The sequence below is a fragment of the Nipponia nippon genome, unplaced genomic scaffold (assembly GCF_047370975.1).
Source record: "Nipponia nippon isolate SJK-2023a ecotype South Korea unplaced genomic scaffold, ASM4737097v1 scaffold_4, whole genome shotgun sequence".
Lineage (NCBI taxonomy): Eukaryota > Metazoa > Chordata > Aves > Pelecaniformes > Threskiornithidae > Nipponia > Nipponia nippon.
In genome coordinates this window covers 11,262,015-11,280,283 of record NW_028262358.1, presented here as the reverse complement: position 1 = coordinate 11,280,283, position 18,269 = coordinate 11,262,015, and the positions used below count along the sequence as shown (strand labels likewise).

The 18,269-nt window shown below is 52.1% G+C and overlaps 1 protein-coding gene across 1 annotated transcript; it reads right to left on the bottom strand.

Moving 5' to 3' along the window:
- Positions 1-11,633: 11,633 nt before the first annotated feature.
- LOC148053111 (T-cell activation Rho GTPase-activating protein-like) lies at positions 11,634-14,849 on the bottom strand. The gene is made up of 9 exons (XM_087776641.1): positions 14,588-14,849; positions 14,224-14,385; positions 14,030-14,139; positions 13,687-13,882; positions 13,342-13,459; positions 12,898-13,043; positions 12,351-12,442; positions 12,100-12,264; positions 11,634-11,718 (listed from the first exon to the last, which is right to left on the bottom strand). The coding sequence occupies exons 1-9, from the start codon at positions 14,588-14,590 to the stop codon at positions 11,694-11,696; spliced, it is 1,017 nt and encodes a 338-aa protein (XP_087632767.1). The 5' UTR covers positions 14,591-14,849; the 3' UTR covers positions 11,634-11,693.
- Positions 14,850-18,269: the final 3,420 nt, after the last annotated feature.

The window sequence follows — 18,269 nt, the reverse complement described above, 5'->3', positions numbered from 1 at the left end:
CCAGTATGGCTTCCTTAAGCTTTAGTGGGATAAAAATGACAACTACATTGTCCTGTAGTAAGCAGAGGAAATGCTAAATAGGTCTTCTTCTTGTGGCTGGAAGCAAAAACCATGATTCCTATTTACAGGTTTCTCTCTGCCATCAGAGTCACCCCTTGCCATGGTTGTACCTATTTCCACTCTCAGCAAAAGCAGGTATTGCCCAGAGTGTGAGCAGCAAGCTACCTGCTGGCTGTGCTAAAGCATGTTATTTCAGCCTGGAGTAGAAATACCTTTCTGTTTTGAAGGCCTCACTGCTGCAATGTAATAAGTCATCAGTAAATGCTAGAAAAATCTCATCCTGGGCATTTTAACTTGATTTGCTTCCTGGAGTTAGCTAAATGGCTGCAGGCACACGCCACTGTGCTCAGGGAGCCACAGGGAGAGGAGTCTGATCTTGAGCAACAGCTCAAGGTTACATTTTGACCCAAAACAGGAAAGGGATGTCGCTTGTGTAGTGATGAATTCTCCTCATTTGCCGAGACAAATTCTATCACAATTGAAGGGGAAAAAAAAGGTAAGTCAGGCTGGTGGAGAGACCTTCAGAGAGCCTGTGGAGATGCCGTGAGCACCTTGAATTCCAGAGCTGTTACGACAGCTGGTGGTGCATAGGGAGGACATAGCTCAGCACAGCTCTGCGCCCCGGCTGTGCAGGCATTGAGGAAACAGAGAGTTTGAATATACCTGGCCTGGCGTCAGCGAGAGGGGTGAAAGAGAGATCTCTTCCTCTGCTTTGGGACCATTTATTCAGAACAGAGCATTTTAAGGATATCTTTCTCTGCCATCAGCCTTTTGGGAGAACAAAGGCTAAATGCTGCCTTTGAGGAATCAGTGCCTGGCTTATCTCGTCTCTGCACCTCTTAGTACAGCCTCTTCTTCCAGGCACGTGGCTGGGCTTTTGGGAACAAGGAGTCGCCCAGTGCAGGTCTCGGTGGCCGCAGGTCTCAGCTGAGCCTGAATGGATGGTGAGGGACAGGTTGGAACAAAAGCAGGACAGGTTGGAAAGTAAGAAGCCTAAGTGGATGGCGTAGGGCGTATATTGCTGTGGCTTCATCCTAGACTTTCCTGACTGGGAAAAAGTCAGGGGTCCCAAGGTAGCACAGCTGCAGAGGTGGAGAGGCAGAGAGCAGCTGGATGGGCGGCGCTGCAGCAGAAGCCCTTTTGTGCAAGCAAACTTTAGGATTATTAGGGGGACAAAACTATGAGGAATAAACTGGTCTCTCACACATACAACAAGCAGGTTCCTGATGCTGGTCTGGGTTCACTGAAGGCCAGCCCGTAGGCAACAGGTGTATCCCAGAGCCACTTCAGCTGGCCACAGGACTATCTGGGTACTCTTCGGGCCAATTTCAGCTTTATCCTATTGGGACTTTTTGTCGTGTTTATCCTGCTGCGGTTGCTACCTGATAGAGATGTCACTGGGATCCTGTGACTAGGGCACGAATGGAAGTCAGGAAAACTGGTTTCTGTTCCCATCTCTGCTACTGATTTGCTGCATATCCATAACTAATCAAGCCTCAGCTTTCCCTGCTTTAGAACTGTGATAATTACATTTATCTCTCTTTGTGAAGAGCAAGGGCTTGGAGACATTTGGATAAAAGCCCTCAAAGAGCCAAGCGTTGTTATAGTTAGTTATAATAATCTTGGCCCTCCCTGAATTCATAAAAGTTGTCCTGTTCCAGTGACTCTATTTCATAGACAAGGCAGAAAAACCAGGAGCATAATTACAAAGTGACTCCATATTCTGCTGCGGGCTCCTTACATTGCATGCATTTGGCTAAACTCAGCTCACCTACAGCCTGCTAGTTACCTTGCACAGGTCCTAAGGGAGCTGTCAGTATTGCAATGATATGACCATCACTGCAAAGCAACTAGGTTTTTTGTCATGCTGTGCTGGTGATTAAAAAGCACCATAATAGCTTTTAACTTCTGAAATAACAGCGCAAAGTACTAAGCTACAGGCATTCTGGCATTGCATAAATGACTTTTTTCAGAACAAGGGAAAAAACCAAGATATTGCCCTTCAAAGGTGTTTAGCACCCTGATTTCTCTTTAGGTGCCTAAATTTCAAGTGAAACTGCGAGCTCTACAAAACAAATAGTTCAAGTATTACTGATGTTTACAGAGATGAGCCACTCCAAGTTTCATGAGAGACACCATGTACAGGGCCAGTGGGGAAATCTTACCCCTTATGCTCTTTATGAGCTTGCTTCACAGACTGCAAGGTCCAGGCTTAATTTTCTACATCAGTAATACTCCTGAGGGCTTACAAAGGCTGAGGCAGACCTCACTGCTTTTGCTGCTAACAGATATTAAAATGTGAGCAAGCTATAACCTCTATATCAACAACAATATTTGATAAGCTAAACAATGCTGGGGAACAATCCTGGGCCCTGGGAGCGGATCTGTGCTGTTTAATTCCTTAGAAAAATACCTGGTTTGACCCAGGCCAGCCAGCAGTCTCCCAGATTGAGCCTGAACAACCGCAGGAGTTAGCACAGACCTTTCTTGAAGTGTGGTTTGCTCTGCGCTGGAAGCTTAGGGGGGTTGGTTTATGGTATGGACAAAAACCTATAGGATGGGTCCCACAAACCTAAAAAGCTCTGTCGTGCTTTTGGACACAAATAAAGGAGATATATAGCAGAAATGGTTAATCGTACGGGTCAGATGTGCTGCTCCAGAACTTAAAAGCTCCAAAAGAAGAAGAGGGAAGTGTCTGCATTTGCAAATGTGTGTGAGTCTGTGTGGGTGTGAGTGTAAACATGCACATTCAGGGGGAAAAACCTTCCAAGAAAATCACAGAATACCCACCACCAGATTACAAGGAAAAGAGATGCCAACATCTTTGAATTAATTCTTCTCAGTGAATCATTCTTACAGTTAAAAGCCATACCAGCATTTCCAGAAAAACTTTCAGTTCGGTATATGTAAACAAATGTAAAGACAACAAACAAACAAACAGCCAAGAAAATTTGAAGATAAAAGACTTGCGATAATAAGATTAAAGATGTTAATTGGAGACTGTGCTTCTGCAAACTCTGACATTCGTAGCTGAGTTTCTACAAAATACTCCAGCTCTGACCTGCTGGCCTCTGTCAGTGTAAGCCTATAGACCAGAAATCCTCTTGCCACAACCCACCTCCCTGTGCAGGCTTTGACTCAGCAAAGCACAGAGGCACATGTTTAGGTGACGAGTTTTATGTTTGTGCAGGTATTTAACTGCTTCGGGTCTGGGTTTAAATACATAATTACAAGCAAGTATCTGCATAAGTGCTTTGAACTTGGGCAGTGATCCCCAAGCCACACATGCCCTGCCTCCCAGCTTACTACTCTCTAGCTCACTTCATTCCTCACCAAGGATGCCAGCATCTTGCCTTTCCCACCCCTGCTTCATATCAAGACCTCAGTCTCCTCCATGTGCATATCATACTTGCTCCCCACGTGTAGTCCATGATTTTAAAGTCTTGAACTAATAAGCCTTCCAAAATACATTAATAGTCTAAAGAATAGGTGGGAAGAAACAGGGCAGAAGGCTTATGATGTGTTTATTTTCCTTTACACCCTAGATCTGATGAATTCATGGGTAGTCATCTATTGTCCTTACTCTGGTTGAATGAACAGTCTTACCTGAAAAAGGAACCGACAGATTAAAGCACTTGACCTTAACTATCCCACGGTTTTAAGTGTTATTCAGGTGGTGATAGAAAATGCCTATCAGTTTTAAGCCTCTATTTTCTAGGAAACCACAGGGGGAGTGTGTCTACAAGAAAAGCATGCTCATAGGATAGGCAATGAACACATCAGGGGCTGGTAGGCACGTTGGTGTGATTCTTCCCACTAAAAACAATCGTGGTTTGCATGCACCATGTTATTGTTAGCGTATTGCTGCACTATCGCTATTGTAATATTGCATCTGCAAGAGATGTGTCACCCAGAATAGTAAGCCAAGAAACACACTAAGTCTTTCCAATTGTTTCCCTAACAAGGGTTTATTCAGGCCCACTCCAAATGTTGAAAAAGATTAAAGATTCTTTGAGAAGAGCTCACACCTTCTGATACAGCCAAAACAGACAAGGGGAAACGGAAAAGCTTGTGCGATAATAGAGATGGGCTAATGCATTGCAACAAAAACATTTCAGCCTGAGAAGCTGCTACTGCGATCGTTGGCTGCCAGCGGGGCAATGTGCCAAAACGCTTCTGAGATGCGACTGCAGTTGTAGACAAGCAATAAAAAAATGTCTCGCATGCCAGTGCAAACCTCTGCTATTCCAACACAAAACAAAGAGGGAGTGCAAACGAAAGCCTTGCATGGTTAGCTGGAAGATAAGCCCTCCTTCCCTGACACGCATGCCACCTAACAAAGTGTGGCAGAAGGGGACAGAAGTACGCTCATTCTCCAGCTTATAAATAGTGAAAAATCCTGCATATGTAGTTCTTCTGAAACTGTTGCTCCGAAAATGAAAATCTGGCCTGGTTACGTAAGGCTTCTGCTGTGTCAGACGAACTCTGCTTCAGATGAAGCAGGACATGACCACTCCTCCGGCTGGAATGCCAGGGGTTTAATTACCGCCTCTGCTGCTGACATCCCCGCCAACCTCGTACAAGTCATGACGTCAGCTGGCGAAATCCATTTCAGGTCTGTAAAATTAAGCTGAGTACGTGCTGTCCCCCACCCCTTCTCCTGCCTGTGTGGATGCTACGCCTCCCTGGGCATAGCTGCTCTCCTACATGGTGTATACTGACAGTGCTAAGCATACAGGGAGAGGGACAGGCTGAAATAAAATCCCCACTGGGGAATACTAATTGATTGGGTCTTTTTCCCTCCCTTGGTTTCATGCTTTTCCCTTGCAGGCTTTCCACACTGCCTTAGCCTTGAAAACCACTTCTGTAACTGGAGCCCGCAGCAGCCAGCAGTGATGCTACGTCTGAAGGGGAAAGGAATCACAAACCTTCCAAGGCAGAGCTTTTCTAGCATATTTTCTGCTTGCCATCTATTTACAGGGAAACGTCCTCAGGGCAGGAGCCTTCTGTGTTACGGGTTATATTCTGTCAGTACCTATCAGATAATAAAGCTGTTTTTAATTAAGACAGGCTGAGCAGGGACTGGTGCTGTATACCTGCAGTGGGCACTGTGCCCAGGTGAGTGGGAGGTGAGACTGGCAGTCTGGAGTCCTACTGAGGATCTCCGGGGTCAAACACAGGATTTGTCTATCTGACACTGGGTATTTACACTCTAAGTGGCAGATCTGTGCTCCTTTATAACCCAGTGGATAGAAACAGATTATTCTAGACCACGCTTCATCCCACCGTAAAATCCTTTATACAGAGAATCTCCAGTATCAAGTTGTTGGTGCTGGAGTTGAACAGCCGAAGGTGGTGAGATGAGTCTGACTCCAACTCACTTGACTCTTCACAGTTGCCCTTGTCGATACGGTGATGGTCAGAATATATTTCAATTGGGTGGCCCGTGAATGAAAAATAGCACCAGGCTTATTTTGTTTAGAGTTATATTCAATTACAGTACTGGCTTTCCCAACATATAAACAAAAAACATGTTCTTGCTAGCATAATTTATACTGACTCCCAGAACCATGCAAACACATGCATTTTTATGCTAGAATAACCACACATACCTCTGCTATGCAAAGACTTTAGCATTTGAACAGCATAAAACTGTCATTAAAAATAACTCTTTCCCCAAGTAAAGTTCTTCCACAAAAAGCACTTCTAAAGGACCTGTACCCTCGGCAAAGAGAATCAGATGCATAGCCCTGTCAGAACACATGGAAGAAACAAGCACCAGTATCTTGCTGACACTTTTGTGCTGTAAAGCCTGTCAGGTTAGGAAATGGATTTACACATAAAAAAGCTACCCAGCTATTCTCTGGCACAAATCAATGTGATAGAGCTGCTCTGATGAAATAAAAGCTGTGTGCAGCACCATCGGTATTGTATATTGACCCAGAGTGTCTGCAGGGTCTGTCCAGTAACTAGTGTACTACTTCCAAAATGGGTTTTGGGGTGTCCCATCGTGCTGTGTTTCTGCTTTTGGAAAGACATGATGGATTGTCTGAATTGTTTTTCGTAAGGATGCTGAAATCATTGCAGTTACTGAAACAAGTGGCAGGAAACGTGGGCACCTCAGGACGAGCCACCGTAGCAGGACACTAACTTGATATTCAGGTCACAGGTTCCAGGAAAATATGGCAACCTTGGCTTTGAAGAGCAAATGGAAAGATCAACTCTTCTGCAGATGGCTTTGTCAGTAAATGCCCTTGCCCTCCAGCACTGCTTGCTTAAAAGGCATAGTGCTTCTTTAGGAATAGGAGTTGCTGGTGACCTTGATATTTAACTAACAATTAAATATGATCATTGCAACACAAGGCAAAAACCATAACTTTTTCACACAGATGATTTTGGGAAGAGGGTTGTACAGGCAACCGTTCAGGACATTCATGTTGCCCTTGGAAAGCCCTCCAGTTGGGAAGACCGTACCACCCTGGGAGTTGCCTGCCAGAGCTGAAAATGCAGGAGGAAGCCACAGAGAAAAGATGGGGACATTAGGGAAAGGGAGTAATCTGGGGAAATTGGAAGGAGCTGGGAGAGACTTGGAGAAGGGAACAGCTGGAAAATCTGCTTTATTTATTCAGTAGACAAACAAGGCAGCTCCTCCATCAATAACAATTACTCACCTTTGGCGCTCTGGCCCCAGATTGACAAAGGATCTAGGTGTGGTGACAGCAACTCCCACACCTCCCTTCCAGGTGCCTGGCTCTGGCAGTGAAATACCCAAACCCCAGCTACTCACCTACACCTCCAATATGAGGTGCCATAATTGCTGGGTAATTGCAGTTAACACCTAAAATGGCCAATAAGGAAAGCTAAGGAAATGGGTCCCCTGCCTCCTTAAGGTGGATTTTGAATCCCACTGATATGTGGGCACAAAAGAGGATTGTTCCTTGCTTTACCTCTCACATTTTCATGCCAAGGTTCAATGCATCAACTGAGGGGATTAGGACACTCACCAAAGGCAAGGCAGGCAGGGATCAAGCCAGCACCTCTTTTCAAAGCACCCACATTGGCTGGAGGGAGGGAAATATTTCTTGGTTCATCCTGACGTCAGACCACTGGGCAGCGAGGAATGTTGGGTTCATGAAACAGAAAAGATGGAGGACCATGACCACCTAGCCCAATAATAAGGATATTCTCCTGGTAAGGTGTGAAGAAGAGGGATCTTCAGATATCCCTTCTCCACCATCATTCACGTATGTTCTCCAAATAACTCTTTTTGAACAACGGCCTGTAAAGTCTTGCTAGTCCAAGGAACATACTGGTAACCAGCAAAAAGGCTCGGTGTTAAGAGAAGAATATTACTGAAGCACCTGGGGAGGTAAAACATTCAATAGCCAACCAGTAGAATAGGAGCCATTACCAATGGGTGAGGGCTTTTCCCTCCACATATATCATCTCGCCAAGAGTAACCAGACATGCGGGGATCCCACCCGCTGCAGCACCCAGTGGAAGTGTCACTCACAGCACGTGGAGGGAGAAAAAAATCTGTTTAGCAAACTTACTTTCACTTGCAAACTCCATGTTGAGGTCCTGTAATTTATAGCCTTCAGTGCTTTTGAAAGCACAGCTTCTCAGTACTTGGAGAGAAAGCATGTGAGAGGTAGGAGACCCAGTTTCTACACTACTGGCTCAGAGTTTTTCCTTGGAAAATGAGCCTTTCCAGATAGGAAAACTGAAGTACTACTAGGTCTTTGAGGTCTGCCCATAAACAATGCCTCTGGTACCTGTAACAACAAAAGTATGAAGAGATGCTCTAATAACAGAGATGCTAAACAGCATTATCATAGGTTGCATGATACAATGCACTATAATATTTAAAACATAAAGAACAAAAATCTGTTCTGTTGATATATTACATCTGAGATTAGTAATCTGAGGAGCAAATGTATTCGGGTATGCTGGCAGACACCACAGAAGAGACACACAAGGAAAAGAACCTGCAGGCATTCTAGTAACAGTAATCTGCATTTATATAGCACATTTCACTTGATGATCTAGAAGAGTTTATTATTAAAACTCTCACAACCCTCCTGTGGGCTAAGAACACAACACTGTGTCTTTTTAATTGATGGGTAACATGGACTTCATCAAGAAAAAAGAGTTGAAGTCAAAGAGGGTGAATATCAAAGCTAGACAACTTACCCCTACTACCCACCTTTGGTAACTATCGGCTGAAGAAGCAGAAAGCAGACAGGGATGCACTGTTAATCAGAAGATTATACTGCAAGCCATTTCAAAGCGGTTACCATGAATAGTAACTACCAGTTGTGTAGCACAGCTTACGAGAAAGGTAGACAGGCTCTGTTCCCTGAGTCAAGAGCTGATGTCCTGAGGACAGCATGTCCAACAGCACCCGGCACACATACAGGCGAGAGGGGTGAGCCCAGCCAGATGTTTTCACACACGCACAACCGGAGCATGTATGCTTTCCCACAGACAGAGCCAGGACCTCGGGTCCTGGCTCCCACTGATTTTGCTGCTTCCTACAATATGAGTAGAGTGGGACAATCCCCCAAGTGGCATCTACTTTTCAGAGGCAAATCTCACTGTGAAAAACACTCTTAAGATCTTCAATTAACTCATGGCCACATCATGCCATGAAACTCCCTACGCTCATTGAACAGCTGTTTTCTAGTCCTCAGAGGGAAAGATGCTCTCTCCGGAGCCATGAGAAGCACTCCTGAAATACCAGGGGTGTTCTTTAGAGCAATTGTTTTCAACTTCTGGCCAGCAGACCTGTGGCACCCATGGCCTACCTTTAATGGGTCCATTAAAGCTAAGAAAACCAACCTCTTATCGGTAGGTTTCAATCTACCATCCGGGAGGCTGAACAGCCCCCCAAAGTATTTTCAGAGTTCACAAACCAAGAAAGCTTGAAAATCACGACTTCGGAATTTCACACCAAAATTCCCATTCAACCTCCCCCTCTCTGGGTAACGAGATATGACAGGACCGTAACCCAAGGCGGCATAGCTGCAGGCATAAAAAAATCTTCTCACGCAAGTTATTCATCAAAGGCATCACCTGAATGAGTCTCACTTCATAGCGAGTCTCTCAGGGCTCAAAGGAGATACAGCTACCGAGTTGGGAGTCCAATTTTGTGCCTCCCCTTGGGAAGCATTTTCCTGTGAGCTCAAACAACAGTGGCTACTGAATCAACATTGTCAACATCCTTGCTGTACCACCCTTCTTCCACTTTCAGAACTCTGTTACAGAGAAAAAAAGTTCAAAACCGCCGATCTACAATATTAAAGTGTTGACCGATTGCATAGTTCCATAGGATAAGGTACCCCTTACATTGCGATGCCAAGACAGACATGTGCGTGTGCGCATGCATGTGTGCGTGCGTGCAAGGCGGTCTTCTTTGTGACTCCGCCGGCTCACAGTGATCACACCTGACAGAAAGGCTCAAAAATTCACAAGTACCCCAAAACGTGGGGAAAACAGACAACAAAGCTGAGGAGCCAGACTCCACCAGTGAGGGAAAGGCCACAGTGGCACCCCAGGATTACACCATCAAAGGCCAACATCAGACAACCCCGGACTACCCTTTAGACACAAAACAGGAGGAAACCAGGCTTCGCTGGCTCCACGGCTTGTGGCATGATTTGCTGCTCTCCCTGCAGTGTCGCTGTGCCTTCATTGCACTTGGGACCTGGGCCGTCCTGATTAGGTGAGGACGGGTTTGTTTTCTGCTCCCTCGTCTCCGCCTGCAGTACAGGCTCGGGAGACTCTTGCCCCGCTTTGCCACTGACCTGCTGAGCCACTTTCCCTCTTAGCACCTCTGTTTCCTCATCTTTGAAATGGGGATTATGACCTCTGTGAGACACTTTGATGTCCACAGATGAAGTGTGCTGCGGCACGTATATGTGTTCTCTCCATTTGAAATCTTAGGGAATATATCGTCGTGGGTTTTTTGCTTTTGGTTATTCACCTTTATTATTAAAAATGGAAACCAATGAACCACCCTGAAAAAAAAAAAAGAAAACACTTTGGATCAGCCTTCTCTTTGGAAGATAATGCTGGGAGAGAAAGCAATATTGAAACAATGGATGACAAAGTGCAATGCTTAGAAACTATAGGGCAAACTGTGTTTGTCCACCCCGCAGTTCACTGTTGTAATATTCCTATTCTTTTCCATTTCCGAAGTTGTGCTTCCAAATACAGCGCCTGAAGCCAGTGTGCGCAGGCAGTGGAACCCCGGCTTGATCGGCCGCCCAGAGCAGTTTCCCTCTGAGCATTTCTTCTCAGGAACAGCCTCATTCCCTGCCTGGGCAGAGGTGCTGACTGAACCAGGGTCTTCTGAAGGCACTGTTGGAGGACGAAGGGCAGTTGTCAGTCTTCTGCTGTACCTGCAGATGTTTAGGTCTCAGTCAGATGCTGACTCTGCTCCTAAAGCACCAAAACCAGCACAGGACTTTGGACCAACCAGTGACGTCCAGCAAATCCACAGAGGCGCTGCATTGCCCGCATGTGATTGAGTGCAGGATTTGCTCTGCATATCACTCTAACTGCTGGGGCTGGCAATTAAAATGCAGATACGCGATTCCCATGTTCCAGGTTTCATTTGCAGAAAGCACTGTAAGAAAAGAAATAATAAGGCAGGTCTTTTAACTTACAGGTGAAGAATATTTTCTGTGGAGCTTCTCAAAAGAGGAAACAGTCCCCACCCGGTCCTGCAGACCACGCAAAGCAACAGGAGAACTCTTCTGGACTGAGCAGCACCATGGTCTGCTTGGATCTCTCAAATTTAGAGGAAAACGTAAGCTATAAAATAAACTTTATTTTATGGGCTCATTAGGAAAACAAACAAATACAAAAGGCAAACAAGGCCTCCATCTCCTTTGCACAGACCAGTCTAACACATGAATTCACTCGTTCACCACGTAATTCATGAGGTTTTGAACTCACAAGTTCTCTAATTCAGAACCAGTAAGCTCTAACTACTAACTTGTGCAATTATGAGCAAAATACTTACCTACCAACAGTGAGAGTGCTCAACCTTCCTCCTCTGTCACAGCGCAGGCGTCCCCTGTTTCACACGAGGATGCACGAAAGCCTCAGCAGTCCGGCTGCTCTTGGAGCCGCTTCAAAACCTTTTTGGGTGAGCTGACGCCTTTAGAGCGCCCAGCGTGGAAGTTAAGCTCTACCGCTGCCGTGAGTTAGGGGGCTCTGAAGAAAGTGCCTGACAATCAGCGTGCAAGGAGGAGGGCTGCAGGGGACGGTGGCTGCAGAAGGACCAACCGTTAGCCCTCCCTGGCCACCGTGCCCTGCCTACGTCTTGCCCTCGCTCAGACCTCATGGCGCTGCTCCGAGGAGATACCCAAAACTCACAGGTCCCTTCCAGCCTCCACCCTCCTGGGGGACCCTGTGCTTTGCTTTCACTCCTAAAGCACCTCAGCTCAGCCCTCCGGCCCGCTGCAAAGGCTGCTGGCTCAAGGGACCACCCCAAACTCCTCCCCGAGGGTTCTGCACAAAACAACAGCTCCCCACTCCACAACAGCCTACGGCAGACACAGGCGGAAGAGAGAAAAGATCATTTTATTGTGAACATCAACTGCGGGGGCCCAGGACTCTGCGCTTCAGCCCGTGAAAACGAATCGGCACCTGCAACGACAGAGTCAGAAAGCTCTGATCACTCCACCAAGGCAGGCAGAGGCAGCATTTTGTTGCCCTCTCGTTGGGGAACACCGGTGACAAGGACTTGTTCCTAGCCCGGAAGAGAGAGCTATTGCTGGCACCAGCTACGGGGTGGCTCTGACGCCTTCTCCCCATGGGTAATGCCCGTAGAAACCTGTGCGCCTGCAGAGATGCACGGCGCCCCTGTGCCACGCAGCAGGGCTGCAGCGGGAGACCCCGGGCAGCTGCCATGCAGTTCTTCCCAAACCCTGGGCAGCACCAGCCCTCGCCGTCCCTTGCCAGCCACTTGGACTCCCTTAGAGCAGCGTTGAGAGCTGGGAAAGATGGGCAGCACAGCCTGCTACACACCTGCGCTTCTTCTGCACCTTCCTCCATCTTTGCCTTGCTCCGTCCCCCAAAACTTTTTCTCTCTTCCTCCTCTTCTTTTCCACGCAGCTTTCACTCTCCTCTCCCCACGCCTGTTGTCTTTTACGGGTTCTTCTCATTCCCTTGTCCCAGGGAGAGCCTGCAAACCTTCCCGTCCCCCAGTGCTATTAGTCCGGGAAAGCCACGATCCACTGGACTCAGCTCGCATTTTAACCAAAGCCAGCTCAGTTTACCTTCTTTCCTCTGAAAGGCTCGCCAGCTCTTCTGGGCACCCCGGGGAGTCTGCCGCGCTCTCGCGGCTGGCGCGAGGCAAAGCTGCAGGTGCCTACGACAGAAAGGTTGGAGTGGGCAGGTGGCAAGAGACCACCTGGAGCGGTAAGGCACTGTTGGCCAAATGGCTACCTTAGCTCTCCGGAGGAGATCCCTTGGGCTGGTTTGCATCAGCCACGTTTCCCACAGTCCCTCCACCCACCCAAAATAGACTTGATGACGCTCTGACGAAGTAGGGCCTGAGCAAAACCCCGCTGAGGCTGACAGCTCCTCCCCTCTGTCTTTTTCCCTAGGGATTTGGCGGGCATTTTGTTGCGTTCAGCACATGCCTAGTGCATTTGAGCAACAACCTGGCCAGTTTTCCTGACTCTGTATCATCCCGGCGGGTGGAGGAAGAACCCAAAGAGCCCAGCTCTGCTGCCAGGCAGAGGCACAGCAGCGACTTGGCCTCAGCAGAAACTGCCCTCCTCCACCAGACACGCTGGCACAGTGTTCGGGGACCTGACCTACCTCTCCCGTTTCAGGCGCCACCACCGTATCTCCCCCAGCTTCTTGAAGGACACCGAGCAGAGAGGGGGCTGCACGCAGGGAGGCTTCTGCCTGATGCTGGCTGCCTGCTCTGTCTGCAGGGACACTTTGCTCTTCCAAACACAGATCTAGAAAGAAAAAGCACGTGCAGCCAAGTGACTTCTTGGGAGGAGAAAACAGCTCAAGCAAAAGCCACCCAAAGCCCTACACCACTTCTGTCTTCAGCCTTCTGAGGCCCTGTCTGCAGGCTTCAGCTCATCTTGCAGAGCAAACCATTCATGCCCCGAGAGGCAGTGGCCAAAGAGAGGCCACAGGGCAAGCGGGGCTGAGAGGACAGCGCTCGACGCCCAGCCCCGCCACAAACTACGCTGAGGTTTCTGGCGTCCCAAGCCCCGGCCTGGGACAACCCTCCGTCCCTCCTCTTACCTTGGGATCTCTCCGTGGGGGCTGGCCACTCCGCGGCTGCTGGACGGGAAAGCTCGGTCGTCTCCTCCCCAAAGAGTTCCGTGCAGTTCTCCAGCAGAAACTCCACCAGCACCTTCACCTGCACGCGTAGAAGCCTTGGTCTCAACCCAGCCGCCTGAAACAAGACCAAGCAGCCTCTCCCCCTCCTGAGCCTGGCCTCTGCGCAGAAGCCTGTGGCTGGGGGGCCGCTCTTCCTGGCAGCCACCCCACCAGTGTTTCCTCAAGGGAGGAGGCATCCAGAGAGCTCTGAGCAGCCAAGCTCTGATGGGCTGGCAAGGCTGCAGCCGGCTGCTCAATTCGGCCTACCTTCTCAGCCACCTCCAGCATGGCCTCCAGCGGAAGCAGCTCCTCCTTGGCTGGGCTCAGCAAGTTCGGCCCGACGCAGATGGCCAGGTTGCTGCAGCTCATCCTGCTGGTGGCTGCGTTGCGGCCCATGTGCCGCAGGAGGGACAGCAGCCGCTTCAGCAGGAGGCGGTTGGCTGCAGGCAACTTCTCCGCCACCCTGACAGAACAGGAACACAAGCTTCAGCGAGCAGATGCTGCCCACAGCCGTGGCAGCCAGCGGCTGTCTTGCGCACCTTTCCCGGTGCTCTCAGCCAGCCGGCAGTCAGGGCTCCTGCTCAACAGGCAGGCTGCTGCCCACGCTTACGCTTCCAGCTCCTCCACCTTCTCCTCCTTGCCGCTCTTCTGCATCGCGGCCATCCAGTCCTCATAGAGGTCGTTGACGAGGAGCTTGGAGGGGATGCTTCGCAAGAAGTCCTGCAAGGCCAAGGGCTGCAGCTCAGCCTTTGAACGCTCCAGGCCAGGCAGCAGCTCCTCCAGCTGCAGGTCAGAAGCATTCACCTTCAGGATGACGGCCAGCAGCACCGCCGGCTGGCTTCCCAGGTCGACGTCTGTGCCGTGGTCCAGGGCCTCCCGCAGCTCCCGAAGCGCTGTCCCGCTGGCAGCTCTGCAGAATATCCCCTCTGTCGACGGTCCTTCCCGCTGCAGGACAGCCAGCAGCTCCTGCAGGAGAGGCAGCAGCACAGTTGCTTGGTCGAGGAGCTGCCTTCCCACGGCGCTGGCTACAGCACTGCCCCACACCTGCTTCCTTGCTGGGGGTGAAGAGCCCCATCCCCTGTCCCTGCAGCCCCTGGCTGGGGACACCCACCACCGCTCCACAGCAGACGGCGGGAGGCCCGGGGACCCCCTGTGCCAGCTGGCTTACCATGATGGGCTGGGGCAGCGTGCCGTCCTCCCCACAGAGGGCTGCCAGGGGCTGCCCAAAGAGCGGCCTGCTGCAGCCGGAGCCCGCCTGCCCTGGCGCCTGGGCAGCGGCCGGGCTCTGCCGCAGAGCAAAGGGCCAGGGCAGCCCCCTCCTCCTCCTCCTCCTGCTCCCTCCTGCTGCAAAGCAAAACAGAGCAAGAGCCCGTCAACGGAGACCGCCAGGCCAGCGCTCCCGCAGCCTGCCCTGCCTGCAGCGCGGTGCTGAGCGGTGCGGCAGGACGGGCGGGGAGCCAGCAGCTGGAACCGCGGCCCCGTTTCAGCGGCTCCGGCTCACAGGTTCCTGAGAGTCAGGGTGCCACCAGAACAGCCTGGCCCAGCCCTCGCCCTGCCCTCCTCCAAGCTGTGGGCAGCAGCAGAGGCTGCGTGGCCCCACAGAACCACGTCCAGCGGCCGCTGCCCAGCGGGTGCCCTTGCTCCTCCAGGTCACGTCCTCCCTTGGGCTGCCCAACCTGCATGGCGACACTCAAGGGACAAGTGAGCGCAGATCAACTGCTTGCGGGAGGTTGCCTTTCTCTCCAAAACTCACCTGCGGCGTGGCAAAGTCCCCCTCCACTGCTGGATGGGACCGGTGGAGGCCCTTGCTCGCGATCAGCCTGCAAGAACCGCGCTGTGCTTAAGAGAGCAGCCCCGCAGCAAAAAGGGCCACCAGTGAGCTGCCACCCGGCACCAGCAGCCTGAGCATGCCAGAGCTGGGACCCGCTGCCCTCCCAGGCTCTCTGCCCTGCACCACAGGTTTCCTCCCAGTGCCGCCACCAGCGAGGATGTGCCGGCGTTCCTGGTGGCTCCCCTGCCAACCCCCTCCGCTCCCCGACTGGCACCGCACGACCCTCCCACCCTCCCTCCCGCACAAGCTCACCCCACTCGCCGCACACCCCTGGCACCCCGGGACAGCCAGAGGCTGGGGAAAGGCAGCCGCTCTCACCTTTGCCTGGCCCTCCATCAGCCTCTCCAGGCTCCTGGTGCTCAACGTCTTCCACTGGGCGAGAGAGGAGAAGGGCAAGAAGGTGAGCAGCGATGCCTCTGATGCTCGGCTGGAGCAGCAGTGCTTGGGGACAGAGCCCAGAGCAGAGAGACACTCACAGCATGGCGGCGGCTCAGCTCCTTCTCGAGGAGTTTGATGGAGGGCAGTCGTGTCACCCGGGCTCTCGCGGCTCCTTCAGGTGTCCTGTGCACGGGGAAGGGAGAGAGCTGGGTGAGCCCCAAGCCGCCTCTTCTCTCGTCAGGCAGCTCCGGCCGAGAGCTGCCCGCAGGCGCAGGGGCACCTCTCCCCAGCTGGGGAGCCGTCTTCCCCCGTCCAGCTGTGCCCGCAGCTTATCCCTGTGCCCGCCTTACCCCAGCAGGGTGCCCACCCACAGCTCCTTCAGCGCGCGGGAGCTGCAGAAAGAGAGCAGAAAGAGCGTCAGGTCCCGCTGCCCCCCAGCCCGTGGGCAGAGGCGGGCGCCTGCACAGCCCTGCCCCGTGGGGAAGGACACCGGGGCAGGACGAAGCCCTGTGGGGCAGGACAGAGGTACTGCCCAAGCCCTGGCTCCCGCTGTCCTGCCGCAGCAGCTGCTTTTGCCCTTCCTTCCCTTCTGGGGACCAAAAGGTGAGCCCCTGGGCACGCAGGACGTGGAAATGCCCCCAGCCCTCCCTGCCGGCGTGCTGCCTGCTCCCTGCCCCGGCTCTGCACAGAGGGCAGAGGCCATTCACAGGATGGCGTGGCCACGCTGGCCAAACCTCTCATGCTGCCCAGCCACGGGACGCGGCACCATGACGCACCCAAAATTGGCAACGCAGGAGCCGGCGGGCCAGATGAAGACGAGGGAGGTGCTGTCCTCAGCGCTGCTGCCTTCCTCCTCTTCTCCTTCCTCCCCCGCCACCTCCTTCCCACCGCTCAGCACCCACAGCTGGTCCAGGGCCAGGCGGAGCTGTGGGCGCACGGTGGTGCCGCCTCTGCAGAGAGGAGAAGCAGGCAGGGAGCTGGAGGTGGCCTCCTTGGGGTCCCCCCGGGCAGAGCCCTGTCCCCCGCCTGCCCTTGGGACGCACATTGCTGCATCCAGCAGCAAGGTGCTGGGGCCTGGGGCTGGGGCCAGGGTGTCCCTGCCCTGCTCCCAGGGCCAGGGCTGGGGGAAAGGCAGCTGGGCTCTGAGCTCTTACTGCAACTTGGCGATCACCAGGTCCTCCTGGAGGAGGAGAAGGCGCCTCTCGCTCCTCTTGCGGCCCCGGGTCAGCCGCACGTCCGCACTCAGCACCGCCTCGGCCTCGCTGAGAGCCTCCCTGCAGAGCGGAGAGCGGCGGGTGTGAGAAAGGCTGCTGCCGCGGGGCCCAGCCGTGCCCGCGTGTCCCCGAGCCACAGGGAGAGCCCACCTGGAGCCGCAGCAGCAGCTGGCCTGGCCCATCCTGCCCGGGACAGGAGGACCCTCGCCGTGCACCAACGACGCGGCCCAGCCGGTGACAGCAAGGATGGGAAGCGGGGTGCCGGTGCCGGAGTTGAGCTGCTCGGCCACCCCCTGCCTTCTCCCAGCGCTGCTCCGGGCCAGCACAGCTCCGTCCTGCCGCCACTGGTGGCTGTTGGCTCCAACTGACCAACATTCCGAGCCCAACGGACACTGGGGGGGGGCACTGGGAGGGCCCTGGGCTGGGGGTTCTCTCCAGTATGGCCACGTCTGTCTTGCACTGGGTAGCCCCGAGCAGGACAGAGCAGAGGGAAGGACCACCTCCCTCCACCTGCTCCCACTGCTCCTCGCCTTGGGCTTCACCGCTGGGGCCTGGTCTCCAACGAGCCTTGCTCCCACAGCTCACCAGCCTCTGGGCCCGGCCGCTCAGCCAGGTTGCCATCCACGGCACTGCTTGCTGATCAGCCCCTGAGCTGGTTGCTTTCTTCCAGTCCTCAGGCGCATCTCCTCCCTCGGGTCCTGGCTCCCACTGATTTTGCTGCTTCCTACAATATGAGTAGAGTGGGACAATCCCCCAAGTGGCATCTGCTTTTCAGAGGCAAATCTCACTGTGAAAAACACTCTTAAGATCCTCAATTAACTCATGGCCACATCATGCCATGAAACTCCCTACGCTCATTGAACAGCTGTTTTCTAGTCCTCAGAGGGAAAGATGCTCTCTCCGGAGCCATGAGAAGCACTCCTGAAATACCAGGGGTGTTCTTTAGAGCAATTGTTTTCAACTTCTGGCCAGCAGACCTGTGGCACCCATGGCCTACCTTTAATGGGTCCATTAAAGCTAAGAAAACCAACCTCTTATCGGTAGGTTTCAATCTACCATCCGGGAGGCTGAACAGCCCCCCAAAGTATTTTCAGAGTTCACAAACCAAGAAAGCTTGAAAATCACGACTTCGGAATTTCACACCAAAATTCCCATTCAACCTCCCCCTCTCTGGGTAACGAGATATGACAGGACCGTAACCCAAGGCGGCATAGCTGCAGGCATAAAAAAATCTTCTCACGCAAGTTATTCATCAAAGGAATCACCTGAATGAGTCTCACTTCATAGCGAGTCTCTCAGGGCTCAAAGGAGATACAGCTACCGAGTTGGGAGTCCAATTTTGTGCCTCCCCTTGGGAAGCATTTTCCTGTGAGCTCAAACAACAGTGGCTACTGAATCAACATTGTCAACATCCTTGCTGTACCACC